Raw genomic sequence first — 24759 nt, 5'->3', positions numbered from 1 at the left:
CCCATTCATGAGTCGACAGGAATCTCTATTGGGAAGCAGGGCGCACACACGCGCAAAAAAAAAACGCGCACAAGTGTTGGGGGTGGATTTTTCACACACACACTGGGGGGGTGACAGACGGTTCCCATACAGCGATCGTGGAACGATCTAGGTGATCCTCGCGAAGATCGGGCGGGCGTTTTCGAAGCAACGTTTCAGCTCAAGCCTGGAGAGCAGCGGTGCTGCTCGGCCGAGTTGATGGGAACGGAAACTGAATCGATTCGCTCTAATAATCACCATCCATAACATCATAATCACGGGTATGCGCCATATCTCATGGGTGCTGGGTTGAAACCTTTCGCGGTTGGGACAGTTCACCCATTAGGGATGAGCTCAGCGACGCATGGGAACTAATTGGATCCCGACCGTGGAGCCCACCGTTTTCGATAAATCGCTTCGCGATCCCGGTGCGATGGAGATGGAAACCGTTTTGGGAGCCGGTTCGAGCCTGGGTGTAATATCAGGTGCAGACTAGGCCGTTCCTAGAACGTGGATGCCCGTGGAACGGGCGCTTTTGCCGGTCGCTTAATTTCCACCATCAAGGGCGAGGGTATCCGCAATATTTTTCCACGCAAACGGACCCATAATGTGAGTGAAATATACCTTGGTTTATAATTTCTAGCATTCGCCCAAGCGAGGATGAGTCTCGTAGGAGCCCTAAAAAAAGCCAAGCCATTGCTGCTCGCGAGCTCACCCAATTTGTTGTCGAATTATTCGTCCGTTTCGATGTCACCGAGACAGGAAAATGGCCGTAAAACGCTTCGCGTTATTCAATTTGACATCGCGCACGGTTCACCCTCGGGTAAGGGAGTTCCTGATCGTGTCAAACAGTCAATTTACTTTACGACGAAAGGACGTACGATCCGCGCGGAAACGAACCCACCGAAGGCAGGTGTAGCGTGCGTGGTCACGGGCATCGTCGGGTGGATTTCCCACACGGCGCAAAAGCCAGTTTTTTTTACTCTACTCCCGGCCAGCACCTTCTACCCATAAATCGCCAAAACCCATGGGTAGCCTCGCGAGCCAATGATGTCCAATTATAACCGTAGGAAATAGACTCCTCGCGAGGGCCATGGAGGCCCAAACCAGTGGTACGGAGCGAGTGGCGAGATGATCGTCATTTTTCACCCGAACCCCGGAGGCGTACATATTTTCGGTAGCGATGATATAAATTAAAAATTTTATTCATTTATATCTCGAGAAGCTTTCCTATCCTTCGAGAAGCGCTGGGTTTCGGCGTCCGTTCTGAGCTTTCTCCCGCAGTCTCGATCGTTTCTCGCTTCGTTCGTTCTCGCGCAGCATCATCGCGCGTGTTCTGTTTTCGCTTCTGTTTCCGAGAAAAAATAAACCACCACCAGCGCCAACCGGCGGTGGCCGGTGGCAGTCCGGATTTGGTTGGGGGTTCTGTACGTGTGTGTGTGTTTGTGTGTGTTTTTGGAAGTAATCACCAAAAACCAACCGAGACAAAACGATCCTCCAGAGGCAAACCTCTCCGGGGTCCTCTCCGGGCCAGGGGATGATCGCAACCCGCAGCCCTGCTGGTGACCGATAATAAATCAGTTACTTAATGATCTTTCCTAAATAAATCGCTGCCATCGCCGTGCCACCGTGTCGTGGCGCGGGTTCGAACCATCCAACACGGGCCGAAAAAACCGAAAAAGGAAGCCCGTGGCAACGCACGAACTTCGAATGCGAGAGGATCGCTGTCGTTGTCGTCAGTACTCGTGTCCCAAGGAGTCGTCCGCGTACCGTGGGTAGGATTACGGGCGTCGGATACACGGTTATCCCAAAATCCCAATGCCGTACCAAACGGAGGACGATCCAGAGCCTTGTACGAGGCTTGAAACGCGCTGCGTAACAACGATCTTGGCGAGGAAACCGCACCGTCGAAGGGAGTCGCGGGAACCGTCCGATTGACTAATGTTTTGTTTAACTCGTATAAACAATGTGTTGAGGACAAGTTACAGGTATTTAAACATTCCTTGCCTTCCGCGTTTCGTTTCTTTTGCGTTCCTCCCCCAGGTGAGACGGTCCTGGCTTCGTCGACTTTGTGGGTGCTTTCCAGGGGTGAAGCCACACGCGGGGTGTACCGAGTAAAAGAAGCAAACCTCGACTCGCTATAGGCACGGAGAACTGCAGTCTCGAGTCTGCGGTTGTCTCGGTTGGCCGTAGCGAGGTCTAAATTATGGGAAAAATGCCTCAGTGAAGTCAATTCTTTTCGCCCGGAGACCGATATCGGATGCACTGGGTTGGATGGGTGGCATAAAAGGGAGTTGTGAATCCCACTCGTGGCAGGCATTTTGTAGCGCATCTCGTGTTTCCGTTTCGTTCCGTTTTCTCGGCCTCTGGGACGGGGAAAAACGACTCGCTGAAACATTAGATTGTGAGGCACAACAACATGGCCCTAGTATGGGGTGAGTGACAATGGTAGTGTTTTTATCGCGCACTATTGGCTTGAGGCGTTCGATGTTTTCCTTTTTTTTCTGTTTTTTTTTGTAAATAAATCCTAACAAACTTGTTGGGCCTGTCATTGACACTCGGAACACAGTCGTCTCTTGGAGAGGTTGGTATTGATTGGGGGTTTATTTTTGCTCTGTTCCGTTAGTCCAGCGGAATTTATCGCCAGTTTTTGAACACAACAAAAGCACCAACTCTAGAGCTAGTTCCGTGATTTAAATTGCACAATCTGCGACTCGGCACACAGCCGAGCCCGTGCGAGCTGCTCTACGAGCGCCCAAGGTAGCGTGCGAACTCACGCGTGTATGAACGCGAACGCGTCCTTGGCAGTGAATCGGCTGAAATTTATGCAAAATTCTTAATTACTTCCACCATCGCAACACGCCCGAGGCACGCGCGCAACCCAGCCAGTTGACGAAGCGGGCACTGGCAGCAGCAGAAGAGGGATGGAAAATCATCCCCCCGTTTCGAAACACCTCGACCGAGAATGGGGCAGTTTTAATGCTCGGCTAATCGTGGATCAATGCGCTCGCATGGGAGAGGGCACAACGATAATGCACGAGAGCACGATTGCAATTATGCAACTACGGGCTGGTGCAGCGTGATGCACCACGCCGAATGCACCGAAGAATAGGTTCGCTAATTTCGGAAGGTTACGGGTGCATTTAGCTCAAGGTCGGCGTTCGTTGGCCTGCGGGCCTGTTTGTTTTGGAAATATGATCAAATTAATCGTCTTTTGACCTTTTCTCGGCCACGTGAATGTGTTGGACATGACACGACGTTTAGCTGGATTTGAATTAGGACAACCGATGCTTTTATGCTTGGCTTCTAAACACGAACGGTGCTGGTTTTGTATGCACTATATTAGCGCTGGAGTTCTTTACATTTTGCGAAACAAACAAACATGATTGAAAGATGATGAAAGAGACACGTTTTTCATGTACAATGTAACACACAATACGCGCGCGCGCGCTTAGGCTTTCCTTTTGGACACGAACACAAGCTGCTACGGGTGACGATTGCAAAAGGGAGTCGCTTCATCGAAGGATGAAGCGAACCACCCAACACAGTAAGACATAGACACGCCGTGTAGTGGTGAGAAACAATATCAAACACATCTTGCAATAATACCGAACGTAAGAGAGCATGAAAAACAAAAACCATCGCAACGTAATAAAATGCAACAAAAAAGCAAACGTAAACACAAACGAAACAAGCTGGAGAAGAACACGCAGGGACGACGACACCCGTCAGTCGAGCGCCAGGACCTCGGTCAGGTAGGATTCAGGTGTTGCAAAGGAATTGCACCACCAGCGGGTTGATGTACCGAGCAAGTTCTCTGCTGTTCCGAGGAGCGACACCTCTTTTTTTTTATTTTTGGACTTTTGTGAAATTTATTGCGCAATAAATTTGACCTTTTTCCCTTCTCTCGAACAACCTGCGGCGCTGTGCTTGGTCGCTCTCGCTTCCCAGCAACTCACAACTCGTACCTGCCCGAGATACGGCGACATTCCCAGCCAACCCGAAGCATCCTTACCGTGAAGTGCCCTTGGCCAAAGGACCAGAGGACAGAACACGCTGCTCTCCCACGGCTTACGGTTTCGTAAGCCAGCGAGCACACGCAAACGCACGCTACTCGACACAGCTATTGTGTCTCCGGTCCGATTCCGGCACCAATTACCTTTCGAACGAGAAGCTCGAGAGGGTTCGTGATTCGGTTGCACCTACGCTACGGTGGCCGCGTATAGCCGTAAACAAACCGATCATCTGTTTGCGGATGGAATAAAACAAAAAAAAAAAAGCGACGCACTAACAAGCCAACCAGACTGTTGGCTCGGCGCCCTCGAGATGCAGCCTCTAAAACAAAACGAAGCTTAGGAATCTTGAAGGTCCACACCGGCGATAAGACGAAAACGACCCCGAGCTGCACAGGTTCCGGTGTGTAGGAACGCCGAGGAACGAGAAGTCGTTTTGAGAACGAACGCCCGAAACTCACACACAACAAAAAACAAAAACCAACCCAGCCAACGAGCAGCCACCAAATTCCGAAAACTGTCACACCGGGGAAAATATATGGATTTTGGGAATCCGTTTTCCTGCTGGTGCTGCTGCTGTTGCTGCTGCTGTTGCTGTTGCTGGTCCAGTTGCTCACTCAGCCTGCTTGCCTATCGTCCTGAAGGATGGAAGCCTTCTCCACAGCGGCAATAACTAGGCAGCAGCAGTAGTTCAGCCACTTGCCACCCTGACCGAGACGTGTGGTTATGTGCGCTTGGATTTATGTTGCCTTTGAATACTGTCGAGCTCGAGGGTTTGAGCCTTCTTTTTTTTTTACTTCACCTCTCGCAGCGTTTCGCACCGTCACCATCACCGGCCAACTCAGGTGGCTAATTGGGTTGCGCTGGCAAACGGAATCGAACGCCCGCGAGCGACAAAACACGGCGCCAGCAGAAGTGTAGGCCCTCGCTGAGGCATTTGTGGCATTTCTGCGAGCCAAAGAAAAAGGGAGCTCCAGACTTTTGGGTAAAGGTCGCTCTTGAACCGTCAGCCGGTGGCTCTCGTACGTGCGAAAGTGCCTGCCGTCTGTGGGGCGTTTTTCGTTCATTTCATTTACAGGCAAAAATGTCACGCTTTCCATCTCGGTGGCGTGATGAATAAAGCGAGCAAAAAAATCGTCTGCTCCCGATTTCGATAGGTTGTCAATTAAAAAACCCCCGTGGTAGCATTTTAATTAACTTTCCTCCCAGCCACGGGAGAACCTTTTCGTAAGCCCTCTCGAACGCAAGCCAATACGTAAACAATACGCAACAACACAGTCTCCACGTGCGTGAGGGCTGTTGGTTGTTGTTTGCTGCAGTTTTTCGATGATGCTTCACGCGTGATGATGCTTCGCAACTGTGACATCACTCTCGGATGCTATGCAGGGATGCACTCGTGATGCACTCATGATGCAGTTTTCGTTCGCCTTGGCAAACACGAGCGCCACGAGTGGAACAAAAGCGCTACACGTGTTAAACGAATCGTGCGCCACTTCCGCCTCCAACCGGCCACAGCTTGGTTTGGCCTTCGATCGGGCCCAGCCTGCGATCGGGGCTGCACTGTTTTTCAACAATTAACTTCGTGTTCAAGTTTGAATTTCCTATTATGAATGTGTGAACGTGCAACGCCGTGATGGTCTTAACCGTGAAAATGCACGGCCCACCCTTCATCAACGCGAGAGCGAGAGAGAGAGAACGAGAGCGGCACATTCGCCAATGGTGCATTGAGATTTAATTTACGGTTGTGAGAGAAGTTGCCACCTCAGAGCACCCTCGGTTGCGTCGCTGATTTAAGTTCACGCAGGCCCCATCCCGGCGATGGATTGATGTAGGGAAGCATATAAATACACCGCTTCGCCTTTATGCGCTGGTGCGTTAATTTATGCGAAACTTCAATTGCCCTCCGCGAAGCATGAGTAAGGGTGCTGCGTCTAATGCTTTTGCCAGTGAACGAGCGCTTCCTTCTTGTCGGACAACGTGCTCGTTTCGGTAAGAGCCCACCGTGTGTGTGTGTGTGTGTGTGTGCCTCTTGAACCGGCACCAAAGTGCAATTTGGGCGGCCCCCAAACTCGAGGATCCACCGCGGCGGTAGGCCACGGGCACTTTACTACCGACCTTTTTCGTACAGAAACCGACAGTGAGCTGCTACAAATGGGCCGTTTTTTGGTGCATCCGCCCGGAACGCTTGCCCGGAAGGTCGATTAAGAGTTTGTCTGGCATGGCAGAGGGCACGCACACACGTAACACGATTCGATCGCGATCGATCCATCTTTCTTCCATGGATGGATTGTCCTTACGCAGGTGAGCTGAGGTCTGTCAGGAATCGGGAACCCTTTCGTTGGGGGGTTGTCGAGTGACATCGAAAGGGGTTGCTGTTTTTTTTCTCTCTCTCTCTCCACCCAACCATGCAACAATGAGACGCCACCCCAAAGTGCATCTTGCAACGGTTTGGCAAACTTCCGGAATGGCCGGTGCAACGACACGAACTGCACCTGCACCACCGACAAGGCAGCACCCAGCAAAAAAAAGGAAAAAGGGGAGCAAAATTACAAAAGCACATAAATCTAGTTTATTCGTGCGCTGCACCCCAACAGCCACCGTCATTACCATTTCTCACCCCCCACCGACAGAGGTCTGCTGCACGGAAAATGCCGCTGCACCGATGCGCGTCTCCCTTGGCAGCAAAAATTAAAATAAAATACTGCCATCGCGCGGTGCGAAAAAGCCACAGTTTTCACCGGCAAAAAAAAACAAAAAACAACGCTCCTACTTACGCCTTATCGTGCACGCAAATTTATCGACTCGAGCTTGCTGGCTTGTCTGTTGTCGGTTTTACTCCATTACACTTCGACCGCTGGACGCTACAACCAACCCCACGATAGGGATCTTCAACACTGGTAGCGGTTCACGACTAGCCACCGATGACATAATCCGCGTGGAGCGATTCGTTAAGCCCCCAAAACGCAGGCCCAGCAAACGGTTCCAGGAATCGGCTCAGCTCACCGCTGCCGGAATTCGTTGACCTCATTAAAGCGCTCGAGCGGCTCGAGCCCTCTCAAAAAAAAAAAAAAAAAAAACTCACAAACTCTCGCTTTGCGCCGTTCCGACGTCAAAAGTTCCGCCGGTGCCGCCAATGGTTCCGGCGAAAAACCTCGACAAGTGCAACTCCACACGAGTGTCCTTGAACGAACGGGCAAGTGGCCGCTCTTGGCTACCTGTGTTTTGGGGTCTGGAGATGGAGGCGCCCCTAAAGGCCAGGACCCCACCCTCACCCTTTCCTCTCCCCCTTCCACCCCCTCCTTTCGGGTCTAAAATGTGTACCTCTTCACGGTGCTGGTTTACGAGTTCCGAAAATCACGCCACACTCCGCGGACGTGCGGGACTCCACGGGTTCTTCCACGGGGCCTTGTGGCTCCATCCTGACAGTGTGGGCAGGTGTGTCTAGGTTCGAGGCCACATGGTTGAGCCCTCAAGACCACAAGCATCTCTCGCGCCAACGTGCGCGCGCACACGCGTAATAATTGCGCTCTCGTACCGTTAGCGTGTAAGCACACTTAAGTGGTCCTAATAAAATTCTGCTGCCGAAAAGCACAAATCACTCCGCCTGGAACGTGCGTTTGCGTGTGCGATTTTCCCCCCCGGCTGTCGCCCTCTCTCGCTCTCTCCGTCGGCCGGGGCTTTCAGGTGGCAGAGAACGGGTTTTTATTATTTTACAAGCGTGCTCCATTAACCGAGTGTACTCTCTAAATCAATTCGAGCCGTGGCGTCCGCCACCGCCAACGCTACTGCCTAGTTGCCTGTCGATCGCCGTTTTCAAAAAAAAAAAAAAAAACGCGCTCAATCGATCGTTCTAATGGGGGATGGCGAATGGAAAAAAAAACCGCAAAAAAACAATCAGGCCCACAGGCAAACCTTTCTGCCACCGTGCCAGTGGCCATTACGCGGGGCTCGTTTATTAGAAGCCATATAACCTCGCAAATCAAGAACAATAGCAAGTGCGAATGGACCCCACAAACACACACACACACGCATGTACGCTCAAACGCCTCGTTATTAGACGTGGAACGTGAACGCGAACGCGAAGGGCAGCGCATGCATTTGCGCGCGGAAGGGAATGCAATAAATAATGGTGCCGCTTATATAACGGCGCCACTGGGCGGGAAGTTGTGGTGAACGAATTCACTCCGGCGTCTTTGTTGGTGTGCGGGAAAATTGGAAATGCACCAGATTCGGTTCGCAGTGTACCTGAGCGTTGGATGTTGGATGCGTTTTATTTGTGGCGATTTTAGAGGCCTTTTTTTTTTCGCCATCAGCTGGATGCTCATCTTACCAGAAAATGGCTGCCCTGCATCAAGATGCTTCCGCAACGATGGAATGCATTCTCGAGGTGCATAATGCACCCACCACTGCATTAATGCTGCTTTTTTCGTGCACTCCAGCCGCACGTGCGCTTTTCCGCATCTGTGGTGTGGTGTTTTTTTTTTCTTTCCTCGTTCGCATTTTCCTCACCAAGGCCACGATGAGCGATTTGAATAACGATCGTTTCTGATTCGCAAAAGCCACCGCGATCGATGGTTACGAGCGCGAGAACAATATCTGCTTTGCATTGCATTGCCATCCTCCTTGGCGCTGCGTTTAATCGATTTTCCCATCGAGCAACGATGGGAAACAATCACCCATCCACCCACCCACGGGAGTCAGATTGTCGTTGGTTTGGATCGAAAAATGGCGCTCCCGAACGCGACTCCCCGGAAAAAGGGGCGGAAAGCTTTCGCTGGGGCGCAGCGTTGGGTTTAATTATTTAAGCGCACTCTTCTTTTCTTATTTTGCTGCGAATGCGTCCCGAAAAACCCTCGACCACCGTGCCGTCGATGAACAAATGGTCGTCGGTGGGTGCGCTCGTGAAAAACGAATCCCGCAATCCCGGGGTGCATTTCCCGGCTCAAGAAGCTCGCCTCCATGCATAGGGTGGCTTTGTTTGCGGTTCGTCCGCCTTTCCCTCACCCGATCCGCAAGTCCGATGCAAGATTCGCTTTACTTAATTGTGGCAATTTTTTATTCCACAAAAATGTCCGGCCCCCGGCCAATCGCTCCACTTGCAACCGCCATTATGTGGCCATTCGTTCTCGTTTTTTCTCTCTCTTCTCTCCATTGTTGTACCGACCGTTGGTTCGCGCGCGCTGCAGGACGACGCTGGTAGCTTCATACCATTTCCTTTCAGTTTCCCCGAGTCGATATGTGTGCTTGCGTGCGTGTGTGTGTGTGTGTGCCTAGTGGATGGTTACTTTTTTTTTTGCTTCTCTCTCGCTCTCAGCCACAGCTCCATTTTTCACCCGAGCGCCAAGAGCGCTTTCCTTGAGTCGCGCGTCGCCCCAAAGCAACGATCGTTTTTATTTTTCGTATGCCATTGTATGCCGGTGCCCTTGTGCATAAAATCAGCCGTCCGGTTGCTCCTCCTCGCCTCTATTTCCCTCGACTACACTCCCCCCCCCCCCCCTCTATCAAATGATCGTTTGTAACGCATTTGCTTTGGAGGTAACGCATCGGTAATGAGAAGATGCAAATCGATGAGCGCGCAGTGCGAGCGTGCACACGGGGCGGGCGGGTGTGTGTGTGTGTGTCGGGGGCAAACAGATGCACTTTTTTATTGCGGGTGGAAAGCGCCCCCCTCCCCCCCCCCCCAGAAAGAGACGACAACGAGTGAGCCAGGCAGAGAGCATTCGAGAGGAAATGTACGTGCACTTGAGTGTTTGGTTTATGTAACCAAGACAATGCATCTGCTTGCATGTACGAATGCACCGTACGGGCAACGGGTGTAGGGCAAGAAAAGCCCAAGTCAATCGGTTTTTGCATCTCTTTCCCCTTTAAGCCCTTTTAGGTTACCGATCATCAGCGATCTATCCGGAGGAGGGCGATCTTTTGGCACGTCGAAAGGACTCTTCCTATGGCTACGTGGCTGATTGTTCTTCTCTTTAGTTGTGGTTAGAAGCACACATAAACACACACACAAATACGCACACAATGTACAATGTAAATGTTTAGCATGAAATGAGATGCGTTAGAGGCAGCTTTTCCAGCAAAGTGCATTGCACACATACGTGCGTTACGTGCGATGGAAGCGTTTGAGAGATCGAGCCCCCAAGTGCTGGGTGCTTGGCAGTGAAGCCCTTTTACTAGCGAAGGTTGTTGATCGACCGGGACTGGGACTGCTTCATCTTCTGCTTCGGCTTGTCCGGCGTGGAAAAACACAAAGCCACGAATTGCGCGACGAACGCGTAAAAATATTTACAAAACTGAAGCCAAAGTCACGCCCCAAACGGGACGCCCTTTCGAAAGGAAAGCATACAACGAAAGCGAACGTTGGTACGGAAACAAAAGTATGCGTTAATGAAACTAAAAAACAAAACAAAAAAACAAAGAAAGAAAAACACAAACAAAAAAAAAATAGGGGGAAAACCCCACAAACACCACCGTGTCCATATCTTACCGGCGCTCGTGCGAGCTTTCGTCCTTTGCGGCTTCATGTGCGGGCTGTTCATGGCGGGGCGTGGGTTAGACTGGCCGAAGGGTGCCACCCCCGCATGCTGGGGGTGGTACCCGTACCCGCCCGCATCATACCCACCCCCGTACGCCGTCTGGCCCGTGCCATCGAACAAACCCGCGCCGGAAGTGTGTCCCGTCGCTGCGTTGCCTTGACCACCGTGAACTCCACCGAGCCCACTTCCGGTCGGTTGTCCTCCGCCATTTGGGCCGTGGCCACCACCACTGCCTCCACTACCGCCGCTCGTACCTTCGCGCTGCTTTGGTTGGTTCTGGCCGCCTCCGCCACCACCACTGCCGCCACCGTTCGATCCGTTGCCACCCGTCAGACAGGGCTTCACGTCAAGCCCGCAGCCGTCCGCCGTCTGGCCAGAGGATGCACCACCGCCCACTCCACCACCGACACCACCACCCACCACCGCACCGCTGGCGCCCACTTGGGCCTGGTGCATGAACGCGTTGATCGTGGCCTGATACTCGGCGGGTGCCGTCTGCACGGAATCGGGCGTCGAGTCCTTGGGCGGGGTGGGCGGGAACGAGAAGAGATGCTGCCCGGACTGGCCACCCTGCACCTGGGCCAGCTTGTCCTGGGGGTCCTGGGGGCAAGCGAACGGGCTACCCCACGCACTGCTGGACGCGATCGGTTTCGGTGGGTCGCTTAGCCACGATAACGGGCCGTGGAAATGTGGCCGGCAGACCTGTGGTGAGACGTGGGACGTGGTCATGCGGGATGCTGCTGATGAAGAGAGGTCGAGAGAGGGAGAGAAAGAAAAAAGGACATCGATAAGACACGCGATCGTGACACGTGATAGCGACCCTTGCGAGGGGTTGCTTTTTTTTTTTTTTTGCTTTTGTGGCGCAAAAACCCTCCGGCCCTATATCGTCACCCGGGAAAGTGCTGTTGCACGGCGAAAAGGGCCGATTTATGGACGAACTCACCGTGCGACAACCTAACTGGGTCCTTGCAAGTGCCCCAAGCCCGAGAAACCCCGTCTGGGGAGTATAATTTTTCGCCATAACAGAGCCCTTAATGGGTGGAATTATGAAAAGTGCTGCACCTTTCTTGGGACGCTTTTTTTTGCCCCCCCCCATTTGTTCGAGACTCCGAGCAGGTTGCAACACTGTGTGGTGGGAATGGAACCCGAGGCGTCTGGAACCGGCTGGCACACACACACACGCAGACGTGCACACACAGACGTGCACACACAGAGCCCTCCCCCGAGGGCAGCGATCGTTACGAGAGCTGGATCGCGAAGCAGAAAACGGCCCTTTTTCTTCTGCTCGTGACGGTGACGGTGACTGGTTTTTGGGGCCCGATGCAACGCCATACATCACCCACCAGAGCTGGGCCAGGAATGCCGCCCCTGAGGGCTTTTTCGGTCAGTTCGCCGATTCTGCACGATACAATGGCGCAACGGTGCGATGGCGGATCGCGCGCATACCTGCATATTTCCACGGCGAAAGCGGCCCATAAACCTGCCACCCGGCTGACAGATATTTGCCGCCGTTGCTGCTGGATGCTGAAGCCTGTCTGCCTGCCTGTGTGCTCGCGGAAATCAAACGCGATCCGACGGGCCGGCCTGAAAGCCCCGAAACGCGCGCGCAAGGGATAAAAATTTATGTTCAATAATAATAAATGATTATAATTATTAGCAACGGCAGCAGCAGCAGCAGCAGAGACGCTCACATACGTACGGTGGAAAATGTTGAATGAAGCATTTCCAGCGTGCCGCGGGAGCTTTCCCACTGGACAGGGTGGGGAGAAAAGTGATCGCCAACTTTTCCATCGCATTCTATTTCCATCCTCACCACCAGAGAAGGCACCACGGGACGAGGATCAAAGGATGTCAAAATAGAGCGATTAAAAGTTATCGCACCGCAATCGCAGCGAGGCGCAAACGTAGCGATCGACGTTCGCTGATTGGCAGAAGCCCTAAAGGACCTTAGGAGACCGCACCCTCGGGTGGCGTGAGTCGGTCTATTTGAATACCACACGATCGAGCGATCGTGCGGGATGATCGATCGGTACGGTGAACCGTTCGGTATGGTCGTGATAATCGGATTAATAATTCCCACCGGACAGGTGCACTCGCTGGCCGGAAGGGTTGCCCTGGAAGCGATCTACAACCGATCGATTTCAATAGGGCAAGGGCAGATCGATCATGATCCGGAAACCCGCTCGAAGCTCGTGGGGTACGGCCTAAGCAACGGAACAAAGAAACTAACCCGAGAGAGAGAGAGAGAGAGAGAGAGAGCGATCCTTCGCGATCGTCGAACCGATCCCTTTTTATTTCCACCCTCTATGATCGCTCGATGGCCGCCCGCGCTTGAGGTCATCTTTCAATTAAATGTAATTCCGGGCTTATTAAAACATTGCACCACCGAAAACAAATCCCCAACAAGATTCTCCTTCGATCGTTTCGTCGTAAATCACTCAACTGCACGCTCACCGTTTGAAGTACTCCAGCGAGCTGTGCCCTGTGGTCTAAAAGCAGCAGCAGCAGGTCAATATTCCGTAAAAATTGATGCCCTCGAACGGCTCGGACAAAGCACCGATCAGCGGCAACGAGGAGAGAGCGAGCGCGTACTGCACCGGGAACGTGACGTGCAATGCATCGCGAATGCATCGCACTGCAACTCGAAGCCCTCGGTAATAATAAATAATAAATAATTATCATAATAATAATAATAATATTATGATCCCTGTGCTGTCCGAGTTCCGTGGACGACCGGAAGGGATTCGATCCCGGTGTTTGCTATCCTTTTTCGGCTGCGTTCTGTCTCACTCGCCCATCGAGCCAGCTGGGATCCGTCAAGACTCAAGTCAAGTTAACTCCTCGTCAGCGCGCGGCGGAGTGATTTGGGATATTTTTCCCGCACACTCAGGTCCAACCGTTGCGAGGATCCGTTCTACGCCACCCGAGGCCAGCCCAGCGCAAGAGTTACGACCGATGGAATGAATGGACGAACGGATGATGGAAAGCGTGCGAGATTCGTTTCGATCGCCGTGTACCCGGCCGGGCTCTCCGTTTTTCCCATTTTGGAAGCCCACCACTTCGGCGTGATTCATTGATTTATGTGCGTTAAGATGATCGATCGGTGCGCCTGTTGCTGGTGGATTAAAATGCGCTCCTGCTCCTACGGTAACCATCGCAAGGCTCGGGATTTTTTTTTATTTTATTTCGTCCATCGGTTGCACCCACTAGAGTTTGCCCCCGGAATGGTGGACTCCCGGGATTGAGACAATGCGTTCTCGGATGCCCGGGACCATTAAATCGTGTCTCGTGTCTAAGACCTCAAACGCCTGGTACGATGGGTCATCGATCAAAAAAAAAAACCCCTCGTTCAGACCAAATAGGCACACCAGCCCAAGAGACGGGCGATTGTGACGTGAGTGAAGTCGCTTGCGTGGTTTTTCTACGAGCTAGCACTAACGCTTTTTTTGTGGACAAAAAAAAAACGCCATGGCCATGGACGACTCCTCCGCCTATCGGGATCCATCGGCATCCACGGGTGGATAGTGAACGAACGAAACCGCCTCGCATCGCACGAGTCCAACACATATTTTACAGCATCACATCATGTCTAACAAGCGCAAACAACAATGAAATCATAAAATTTATAATGCTCACACTGCACTCGGTCTCCTTCACCGAGGCGCACGCGATCCACCAAACCCCGGGCGGGAAAAGGTGCACCGAAAGGCGGGTAATAGAAGAAAACAAATGATAAATACCTGTAATAACATTAATACAGCGTACGAACGACTGCAGCAACGATCGCGAGCGCGCGCACAGAAGAACACGCGATAAAGCGAAGGAAACGGAAAAGCTAAAACGAGTACGTTCCACAAACTTCGCCAGCTAGGCAGGGATCGGGATCGGGTTGAGCTTCTGGTGGAGCGAAACGAGCTCCAACATAAAAACCACTCTGATTTGATTCAGAGCACGAACCCGGACCCATTCCCGGAGCCGTTTTGTATCTGCTTCTTGTGGCTAGCTTCGCTTCTAGAGTTGCTTGCCTCCGCGGGCTTTTTTTTTTTTGCGACGTGCGGACATGCGGCGTTATGATTTATCCCGTGCAGCAACGCGTACGATTCGTTGGACCTTTCGCAAAAGGGCCACGGCGATGATCCACCCCGAACACGTACGTACAATTTATTACTATCAGCATCCCGCGAGTGAGATCGGTCCTCATCCGATCGCATCTCGGAAGGGCTTAGATCGGCCACCGCGCTGTTGTATCATTGTTTTCTCCCGAAAATTTGTTCCCGATCCTTCGCGGCTCAGCAATATCTGGCTCGTTAGATCGCCGCGTGCACGATCCGTGAAATGTCCTCGAACGGGCCTGTTGGGTGCCACCGTCTGCTGGGCTCTTTAAATTGGCAGATCTCGGGTCCGATCACCGGATCGTGGACGGATTGGTACGGTTCCAGCCCGCTCATGCTTATCATTATTCGTGATTACGATCCCACGAGATACGCCCGTTGATTGCGGCCGGCGAATTATTGCTCATTTTATCATGCTACACGCCACGGGCGAAAAATGGGACGCATTTTGCCTCGCAAACGTCGAAAACCGGAGCCCACGAAAGCAAACAATTCCGGCACATTCCCGGGCGTGAGGTTGGCTTTTTTACGAGAGTTTTATGAACGCAAATCGAAGCCTATCGGTTTTTCGAACGTCCCGCGAACAGCTGTCGATCGAACTCTCGTGGCTCCAATTTCCCATGGGCAAACTTCTTCATCATCATCCTCGGTTGCCTCGAAACACCGGAGGCCGACGATCGCCGCACCGTAACAAGCCATCGCGACAAAGTGTCAACGATTAATTTGGAAGCGAGATCACGATGTCCGATCTGGATCGCGATGGCCACCGGTGCTCGCTCCTCAGCGCGAGCCCTGGGAAACGGCTCCGGGTCCTATCAGCGCGATTACGATCGAAATCTATAAATCTACGCATGCCATTCCAGAGCCAAAGCCAGAGCCAGATCAGTGGCCTGTTCCCGCGTGTATCGAGTGGCGAACCCCGGGAACGGTGGCGTCCACGCAGGTTCCAAGAGCTCGCGGGGCAATCCACGGAATTGTTTAATTAATTCAATGTTTATCCCCCGAAGCCGACCCGCGCGCTGGTATCAGATTACGTGGCAGAGAACAAGTTGTTCTAATCGCGAAGCGTGTGGGGACAAGCCGAAAAATTAAGCGTCCATCGACGTCGACGAACAACGAACGAAGGCACATAAAACGAGATCCCCGTGGGCAGGGAAACCCCGAGGTCTCGGAAGATTTGGGTTTCCTGGAAAAAGAAAGAAGACATCCCACACAAACCCACGACTACCGATCTATGGGCGAGCAGAAGTAGCACCGACATTCCCGCGAGCGAGTGCATTTCTTTCGAGCTCCCCAGTTGGGAAATTGCTGACAAACATCGAACAACCTCCGTTGGTTGATGCTTGCATTCGATAGGAAAGCGCCGACAGCGCCACCCAACTCGGCAAATCTCCACGACCGATGCCAAGTGGGTCATTAAAGGCACACTCGCCGGTGTATACAATGTGATTTTTTTTTTTGTTTTTTTTTGTCAAAACAGGCAACCCATTCATGCGCGCGCGCGCGTTTTCGCTGTGTTTCGGAGCTGGCAAAAACATTGTTAACCATTCGCTCGAAGGAGCATCCGTGGCAAGGAACCGATCCCATCCTGATCGGGCCTGTCAGGCTGTGTAAAATTCAATATTCCAGCGCCTTCCTCCTCCCAATTGTGGCCGGCTTTTCAATGGTGGGAAGCGAATCGCCGATGGGCCGTGGCCATTCAATTCAATTGATCGGTTGGCGGTTTTGGGGCTGAGCGGTCGTTTTATTTTTACTTCAAGCGTTTTGTCAACCGCACCCAACGATCGCTCGCGCTGCGTGCGTTGATCGGCAGCCGATTTTAAGCATCCGGTTTGACGAGCACGCTGGCACAGGATGCTCGAGGGAAAAACACACACACACACACACACACAGGACATTCAATCAGTGGATTAGCGACGTCCGAGCGACTCCTTGCGACTTCTGGCCGAGAGAGCAGCCCATTGTTTTTGGCGGCAGGTTTAACGATATGTCTCGTTTGTTTTGCTGCACCTCAAGCCGATGAATGTGTTTCGGGGAGGCTTCGGTTTTCTTCTTCCTTCTTTTCTTATTCCTTTTTTCTTAACGCACCCCCGAGTCAGAGCATCCAAACCCTTGGGTGACGCATCTTTGCGAGACAGCGTTCCACCTGCAGCTGGAACGTTTGTTCGTTGTGCCCGTTTTTCTTTCGTTTTAGTGTCGGATTTTTTTTTCGGCTCCTTTCTCATTCTCTCTCTCTCTCTCTCTCGCTCTCTCACACACACGCGTTTGTGTTCTCCACACCGTCCGAACCGGATGCGCAGTCGTAAAAGCGCCGGGTTCGAGAGGACTTCACCAGCTTCAACGGACGGCTCCCGCAGCGGTGTGGATCTTCGGAAGAAAGAAAATTGGTAAAAACGACCCCGCAGCTGAAAACGCCAGCCAGTAGAGTTTTTGTTTCCTCATGTTTTTTTTTGTTGTTGCTCGCTTGCTTTTGTTTCTCGCATTGTTTTGCGAGCATCGCGAAACAATATAATTGAAGCATTAAAAACGTGTAATTGACCACGATTAGAAAGCTCCACCAGGCGCGTTTTTGGCGCTCGCTGGTAGCGGAAGTATCGCCAAAAAATCGTACGCGCGGCGTTTTGATTGATCCAACCGAAACGAATGCGAAAATAAATGCTGGTTGACTTTTTGGGCATCACTTTTTTTTCCCTTCGTTCGGGTTTGTGCCTTGTCGATAGTCTGTCGATTTCATACCACAAGAAATGGGGCCAAATGGTTGCAGACTGTTTATTCTCGCCTTAAGTAGGACGAAGTGTATAGCTGCAGTTTAGCGCATGCAGTTCCCGAGACCAATTAGAGGCTTGTGAAAATTTCTCCGTGTGCATTTTCCACACACGCGCGCCCAGTCTCGCGACTTCCCATCGCTGGTAGGCTTCTTTCACAGGAAGCCTTTAATAGGTGAGCCAGTTTCAATTCCCACCGATCCTGATACGAATTCATTCACTGCTTTTTTGTTCCATACGTGGAAACCTCGCTTCAATAGGGCCCGATGCCCATGTAAAAAACGCAAGGTGTGAAAATGGATTAATTAAGCTAGTCGATCACCAAAAACCACCGCCAGCCATCGCAGTAAATGGAGCTCGCGTATCATTAATTTACTCCCGGCATTCGTGCGTTTTGTTTGCGTACTCCTTCGGTGCCTTGCGCTGTGCTTTTCCTTCACAAGGACAACCCGAAGGTAGCCGGGGAGCTTTTTGCTGCAGTGGTACGTTCACGCACTACCAATTAAAGGATGCTTTCCATTCCGATCGTTCGATCATCGTCGCGTCGAGAAATAAAATGCATCCCAACCAGCGCAAGGCTGGGGCTGAAAGATTGAAATTTTTCACATATTTTCCCTACGCTGGTTGTGCCCTTTTTTTTCCCTCCCATTACGTTCCGGTTTTTTTTTTGCTGCGATCGATCGATAATCGTTCAGTGAAGATCGCACACCATTACCGCGGTTGCATTCGGTTGCCGCCATTCCACGGGCGGGCTGTAGCTAGGGAAAATGCCCACCGGCTCGTGGGGTGGCTTGGGCTATGATGAATCTTAATTAAGAAATGACGATGCCCTTTCGCAAACCGTTCCGCATGCTTCACTGCTCTGTACGGCGCTGTCGCGAGGCCCACGAAAGGCGTCACGTCGTCCAGCGAGATCCACGTGCATGATCGACTTCAAGCATCGCGAACGAAAGCGGAATGTCCACACGATCGCGCGCAATGTTCAAGCAAGTGCGCAATGTGCAAGCTTCCCGCGGAGAGCTGAGGGCTTGCAACAATCAAACAAAGTGGCTCGAAATGCGGTTAATTTCTTCATTTATGGTCAACCGTTTGCAAGCAGATGCTCGGTGACGATCGGAGTGGCCGTCTTCAAGCAATTGCTAAAAGGGCTCTCAAACTCACCTCACGGCACGTTGGATGCCGAGAAAACCAACGCTACTGACACGTTGACGTCATTGTGATTGTAAAAAAAAACCTGTCACATTGAACGACTAGACCTTCTAGCGCCAACAGGCACCAAAGGCTGGGTCTCTGGACTCGGAAACTATCACCGGGACTCGACGAAAGCAACAGACGGATTTTAGAATGCAAGCGAAAAAAGCCAATCCCTTTCGCTTGACGTCTCGGCTTCCTGGGAAGCTCTTTGCTCCATTGTTTTTCCGGCTTGACCCAGCTGGGGATTTGGGGTTTTGACTTAGAATTGTGCCCTTTTTTTTGCCTCCTACCAACCGTTGGGAACGGGATTAAACTCGTTCCCAAAATGAAGCGCGTTAGGTGGATTACACTAAACCCGACATTTGTTCGCTGGGCCGCAGGAAAAAAGGGGCCCTCAGCGCCAGTTGTAGTGGGAAATTTGGCAAACAGAGTGGATGAAAAATGCCACACTTCCACAAGACGTGACGGGTGTTTGTATTTATCGTGGACGTGCAATTCCCTCGTGGCCACGTCGTGACTCTTTTTCACAGCTTTTGCGCTCGGTGTCGGCAGATGTCCCATATCTCGGAGGGAGATTAATATCGCTCGCAGGTTTTTCGGTTTCCACACGGGGCGCTAGAAGCTGGAATCACAATAAAACCGTTAACATCGTTGTCCCGGCGACGGACCGTGGCCAACTTGCTCGGACTTAAGACATCAAAACACATCAAGCCCGGTCAAGCAGAACAAGCAGAACCATCAGCCCTCCAGTTACGTGAAGACAAGCAGCGTCTGCACGCGTTCTCAAGCACCAGCGCATGCACCTTTAGTTAAATCGATGGCCGTGTACAAATCACCTGCTCTGTCCAAGGAAGCGCCCTAAATCGAGAAGACCCACACACTTGTCGGATTGTGGGGAAGCGCACGCAGAAGCGAGAGAATAAAAAAAACACCTCTCGCTCCCGGCACACTACGACGGGGTTTTCTTTGTGCGGTTGTCCTTAATTTATGGTGCTGGTGTCCTGGCGAAAGGACTACGCATCGTCCTCTGGCGTCGCTGTCCGGCAAGAAGTCACTGATCCTTGGGTGCGTCGTCCTTTGGCGCGAGAATCGTCGGTTCCGTTTCGCTTTGTGCTTTGCGTTTGATTCCATTCTCAAACCAACGCACACACAAAAAAAAAACTCGCGCTGGTGAACGTTTCGTGTGGAGGGTAACGAAATAAAAAAATATACACACAGAGCGAAACCAGACCACCGGTCGACCCCAGCCGTCGTCTAAGTCGCCCCAGACGTTTAAACACGAAAATATGTATTTATTATCAGCTGAGGCACATTAGCGTCGGCCTGAGAGCAGGTGAATGGGGTTTTTTTATTTCGTTCTCTCTCGTCGGTCCAGGACCCTTTTTGCGTGTCCCAATGGTGAAGGTGTACCTTTCGTGCGAAGGGTGACGTCTCATCGGTTCGTTCGCCCAAAATCATTATTTCGCAGGTTTGATTATGTACCCCTCTGTAGTGCTGAGCTCGATCCGTAACCGGTGGCCTGTAGCGTGGTTTAAATGGAGCCAAACGAAGGCAGCAAATTGAGCCCACAGCATCGTTTTGTAGATGCGAAATTTAACGTACCACATTTACGGAGTACGGCGCATTAGGCGCTTTAAGGCTTGCTTTTCTGTCACCAGCAAGGCTTCGCTCGAGTGTATCAACAATTGCTGTGAGTCTCTTGTCGAGAGCGAGTGTTTGTGTGTGTGTGTGTGAGAGTGCCTCCAGAAAAGCAACTCAAGACCCTACTTCCGGGAAAATAAACGACCTCCGAAATTTACATATAACAGTTTAATTAAATGGCTCCTCCAGTGGGCCGACGGTTGTACTTTGCTTCCCTTGCCAAGAGCCCTCGTTCTCGATGGGGTCTCCCTTATTTTTATTTTTTGCCAAAACGCCAACGATCCTTTGACATTCCGGCGCAGTTCCGCCACCGGAAGTGGATGGCACATTCGCAAACAAACGGGCGGGTCTCGGGCAAATCGGAATCACCGAAGCGCCCGGACGTGAGCTCAACCCGAGTCGTCCATTTTGTCCGCTCAATTGCTCAGTGTGTGTGTTTTTTTTTGTTAATAGTCGGTTTGCTCAAACGCACAGCACAAGCTAAAATGCCGTGCGCCGTGTGGCCTTGAGCAACGAACAAAAAACAGAAAAGGATGCTTGTCCCGGACACTCCGGCACGTTTGACCGAAGCGATTTTCCCTCCGATCCCGGCGGTGTTTTCCCGCGTGGACAAAGAAAAAGGGGCCCCCATCTTGTTATTTCCGTTGATGGCGCTCGCCGGGAGCCATTTATTTGGACCGGCACGCAATAAAGGTCCGCTGGTGTTTTTTTCTTCTTCTTCTTCCTTGTTTGTTCCATTTTCACTCCCTCCCAGCGAATAAATCGTACGTAGACCCCATGCATGCGAGGGCTTCCGTCGATCTCTCGACAGTGAGGCCATTTGCGTAGGCCTACCGCTCGGTAGCGATGGAAATAGAACCATCTCTCCATCCCGTTCGCGCTTGTCCCAGTGTCGTAAGGGAACATGTATGCAATTATGACGTCCATGTATCCCTTCAGTTTACGTGAATTATTTGGGGCATCGAACCGGCACGAGGGGAAAGGACAAAAAACACACATCATTACCACCTAAACCATTATCCTGAAAGGGGTTTTCCACGGGCAGGCCGGCGCTTCTCCTGCATTCATTCCGTTATTGTTTAGTCACTCCTACCGGTTTGCTGGGCGCGAGACAAAAGCGCTAGGGAACGAGGGAAAAAAATACACACACGTACACAAGCCATCAAAACACATCCTCCCGGTGCTGCTGCTGCTAATGGATGGCGTTTCGAGACCCCCCTTGGAAGGACGGAAAATTCGAATCGCGTTCGAATCCATCCAACTCACCCTTCAACAACGCCAGCTGCCCCATGCGCCAGGGATGGATTTTTTTTCCGAACCCGCCAGGACTCGGGACACCGATAAGGATCGCATCTTTGCCACCAGCAGAACACGGCGTCCACTCGACCGGTTCGCCGTTGGGCTTTGGACGCGGAATGCCGTACAGTTTCCGAAGACATAATACACCTCAAACCACCCGGTGGTTAATGATGGGGCGCGTGAACAATGAATCCTTTTTTTTTTATTCGGGCAAGCGATGCATATGGCTTCCTGGTGACGGTGAATTGTATCACTTTTCTAGGCAGCGAACATCCAGCTAGCGGAGGGTTGGGTGACATTTTCGTGCACCAGAATCAGATGGGAAATTGCGCCAATATGTTGCGCATCACTTTAGCCCTCGAATGGCGTTTGAGCCACCGCTAAGCCGATTGACGCGCGTCCATCGATCGGACCGGGCGAGATAAGCAACCGAAAATCGGCCGTTTGTGCGCTAGGGAAGTTAAAAAAAAACCACCCGAAGAGCCAAAGAGCGAGGGATTGCTATCATCGCATCGCAAACGGTTTCGTTTTTCCACCCTTGGTAGGGTTCCGATTTCGCTTTCCGAATCCCCTCCCGGATGTTGGTTGATCGATTTCGGTTGAATAAAACCGCTTCCTCATTGGGTAATGAGAACAACAGGAGTGCGTGTGTGTGAGAGAGAGAGAGAGAGAGAGAGAGAGAGAGAGAGAGAGAACTAAAGACATCCCGGCGCGTGAAAATCATCATGAAAGATGGCGCCATGTTTCAATTTTTACCTATTGCTCGCGCTGCCAGGACATGCCGTGAAAAGTGAGCATAACGGCAAGGACACCCAGCGAGGCGCCTGATGGCATCGGGGCAGATAAACGCAAATCGAGACGCTTCGTTTCGCGTGTATGTGTGTGTGATGATCCTGATGAATCCGATAAGGGACGTTTGCGAGGGCTACGCTTTCCCGCTGGGAAGCGGCTTTTTACGGGAAGGGATTAAAAGCCGCTACCAGGACAAGGACTTGCCGGAATAAACTCTATTAGTTTAGGGGATAATGCGTTTAATGATCCGTTTGGGAACGAGAGAGAGAGAAAATGGTTGATTTACACAGCATGCTGGGGCGATTTAAAGGCGCGCTACCTCGTGACAGGGAAGGATCCTTCACCACGCGTCCTATTCAGAGGTACTTCCGCTTCGCAAAATACAAAAAAAAAAACCAACACAGGCAGAAATAAATTGCCATCGATTTCCGGAACCACTACGTGACATGACGATGCAACGCGAGCGAGCTGGCTTGCGCTCAAACTCGTTGGTGGTTTGTTTGTTTTAGTTAAAATTTTATACCCACGCTGGCGATAACGCGACTGTAACTGTTTTTACACCGCACCGGGAGGTTCTTTTTTCGTCGGCCACATTCCAAACCACCGACCGTCGCGTGTAACGGAGACACGCTGAAGCAGCGTAAGGGTGTAGGAAAAATAGCTCATTGCCATTCGACCAGCCCACCAGTGGGGAAGGGTGAAAAATGTTGCTCAACACCGGGAGTAAGATTAATAATAATGACTGCTCGGTACGGAACGAACGAACGCTGGTGGAACGCCACGGAAAACAAAAAAAACACGTAAAGGAAAACGGGCACACATACACGGGCACGCACACGAGCTAGCGCAAGTGAGTCCCCCGTGTAACGGGCCGGAGGGTCGGAAAAACTAGGCCAAACTAGACGGGAACTAGGCTCAGCAGCAGCAGCAACAGCAACAGCAGCAGTGGAGTGCGTAGTCAAATCGAAACTGATATACATTACATTATTTAATTTAATTTATGATAATGGCGGGTCTGACCGAGAACGCGGAAACCAAAACAAAAACCCAATAACCCGTCGGTTCCGTCCCCCAAGGATCTGGAGGAGCCACGTTTGGCTGCGTATGTGTGTGGTTCGTGTGATGGTAGAGGTACCAGCGATGATAATTACAATTAGTTCAGCCGAGAGCGAGAGGTCACCGGAAGCGCTCGGACGCTCGACAAACGTCTCGGAGCGCCAAAGCCAAGCGACTGTGTATGTGTGTGTGTGTGTGTGTGTGTGTGTGTGTGTGTGTGTGATAAATATCACCATTTGGACCTCCCCACCGAAGGATCAACCGACCGCCAAACGGAGGCACGAAAGCGAACCTACCCGAGCGTTACGGCCATCGGAAGGGTTTTTCCACCATTCCGGTGACCATCGAGTGGGACGGAAGGGGCCACCAAACAACCAGCAACTACAAATCGAAACGAAAACGTCACGCACAAAGCATGGAAATTGTTGTACCACCGGCTTGGATGTATGGGAAACTCCGAGCGCCGCTCCATTCGGGCCAACCATTTTTCCTTTCTCGCATTGTTTTCTTGCGACCGTTTTCCAGTTTAATTTCGTTACATTGTTGTGGCGGCAGGGGTTGCGAGAGAGAGAGAGAGAGAGAGAGAGAGAGAGAGAGAGAGAAAGAGAGAGAGATACCCCTCTTTCTCGGCTGTCCATCATCCCTTTGTGCCACCCGACGGACCGCACGGTTGGTCGCAAAGTATCAATTTGTAATAGGTTATGTTTTACTTCAATTCCGATGGTGATGGCGATGGTATTCATTTGTTTCCCACCGGAGGTCCACCGTGCCTCCGGGAAAGCGAAAAATGGCGTCCATTGGCACACGCACTCACACCAACAGCTCCCCCCGCGGGTGGGGAGGAAATTCTTCGCTCTCGCTTGCACGCGACAAGCTTGGCGAGCATTTTCCTCGTCGACTACCAAACGATGTGATAGTGAACGATTTTTATCGACCCACGCGGCTTGCCGTGAGTGTATTTTTTCGTTTTCCCTGTTTTCCTTCCACCCCCCCAGAAAAGGGCGGGATGGGTGCTGTTTTAGCTGCGGATTATTACCGAAATATGCTGATGAAATCGCACCGCCGGCCGAAAAACACTGTTGTCGAACATGCGATACGCCGCGGGCGACTACTCGCCACGCCGGGGTGTCGGTGGTCCTTTTTCCCGTGTTTTCCCTGGGCAGGAATTTTCACCCGTAGCTGTGGCGATGGTAGCCGGACCACCGATACGGCGATTGGAGACGCCAAGTTGCCGAGTCGTCGAGTAATAGGAGGATATTTAACGCATTTATAAGATAACTGTCGCACGGACCCCGGACCGGACAAATTGATCGGAAGGGACAATGTGCGCAGC

The 24759-nt window shown here is 51.8% G+C and overlaps 1 protein-coding gene across 1 annotated transcript in view; it reads right to left on the bottom strand.

Annotated features, from left to right (window-relative positions):
* Positions 1 to 24759, bottom strand: part of LOC128721968 (endothelial transcription factor GATA-2) — a 71607-nt gene that overhangs the window by 28997 nt on the left and 17851 nt on the right. Inside the window, exon 2 of the mRNA XM_053815778.1 lies at positions 10519 to 11304. Within this exon, the coding sequence (XP_053671753.1) occupies positions 10519 to 11304 (786 nt within the window). The remainder of the gene's footprint in view (positions 1 to 10518; positions 11305 to 24759) is intronic.

This window comes from Anopheles nili, chromosome 2, assembly GCF_943737925.1.
Source record: "Anopheles nili chromosome 2, idAnoNiliSN_F5_01, whole genome shotgun sequence".
In the NCBI taxonomy this organism is placed as follows: domain Eukaryota; kingdom Metazoa; phylum Arthropoda; class Insecta; order Diptera; family Culicidae; genus Anopheles; species Anopheles nili.
The sequence above is the reverse complement of the archived record's forward strand: the minus strand, read 5'-3'. Positions and strand labels throughout refer to the sequence as shown.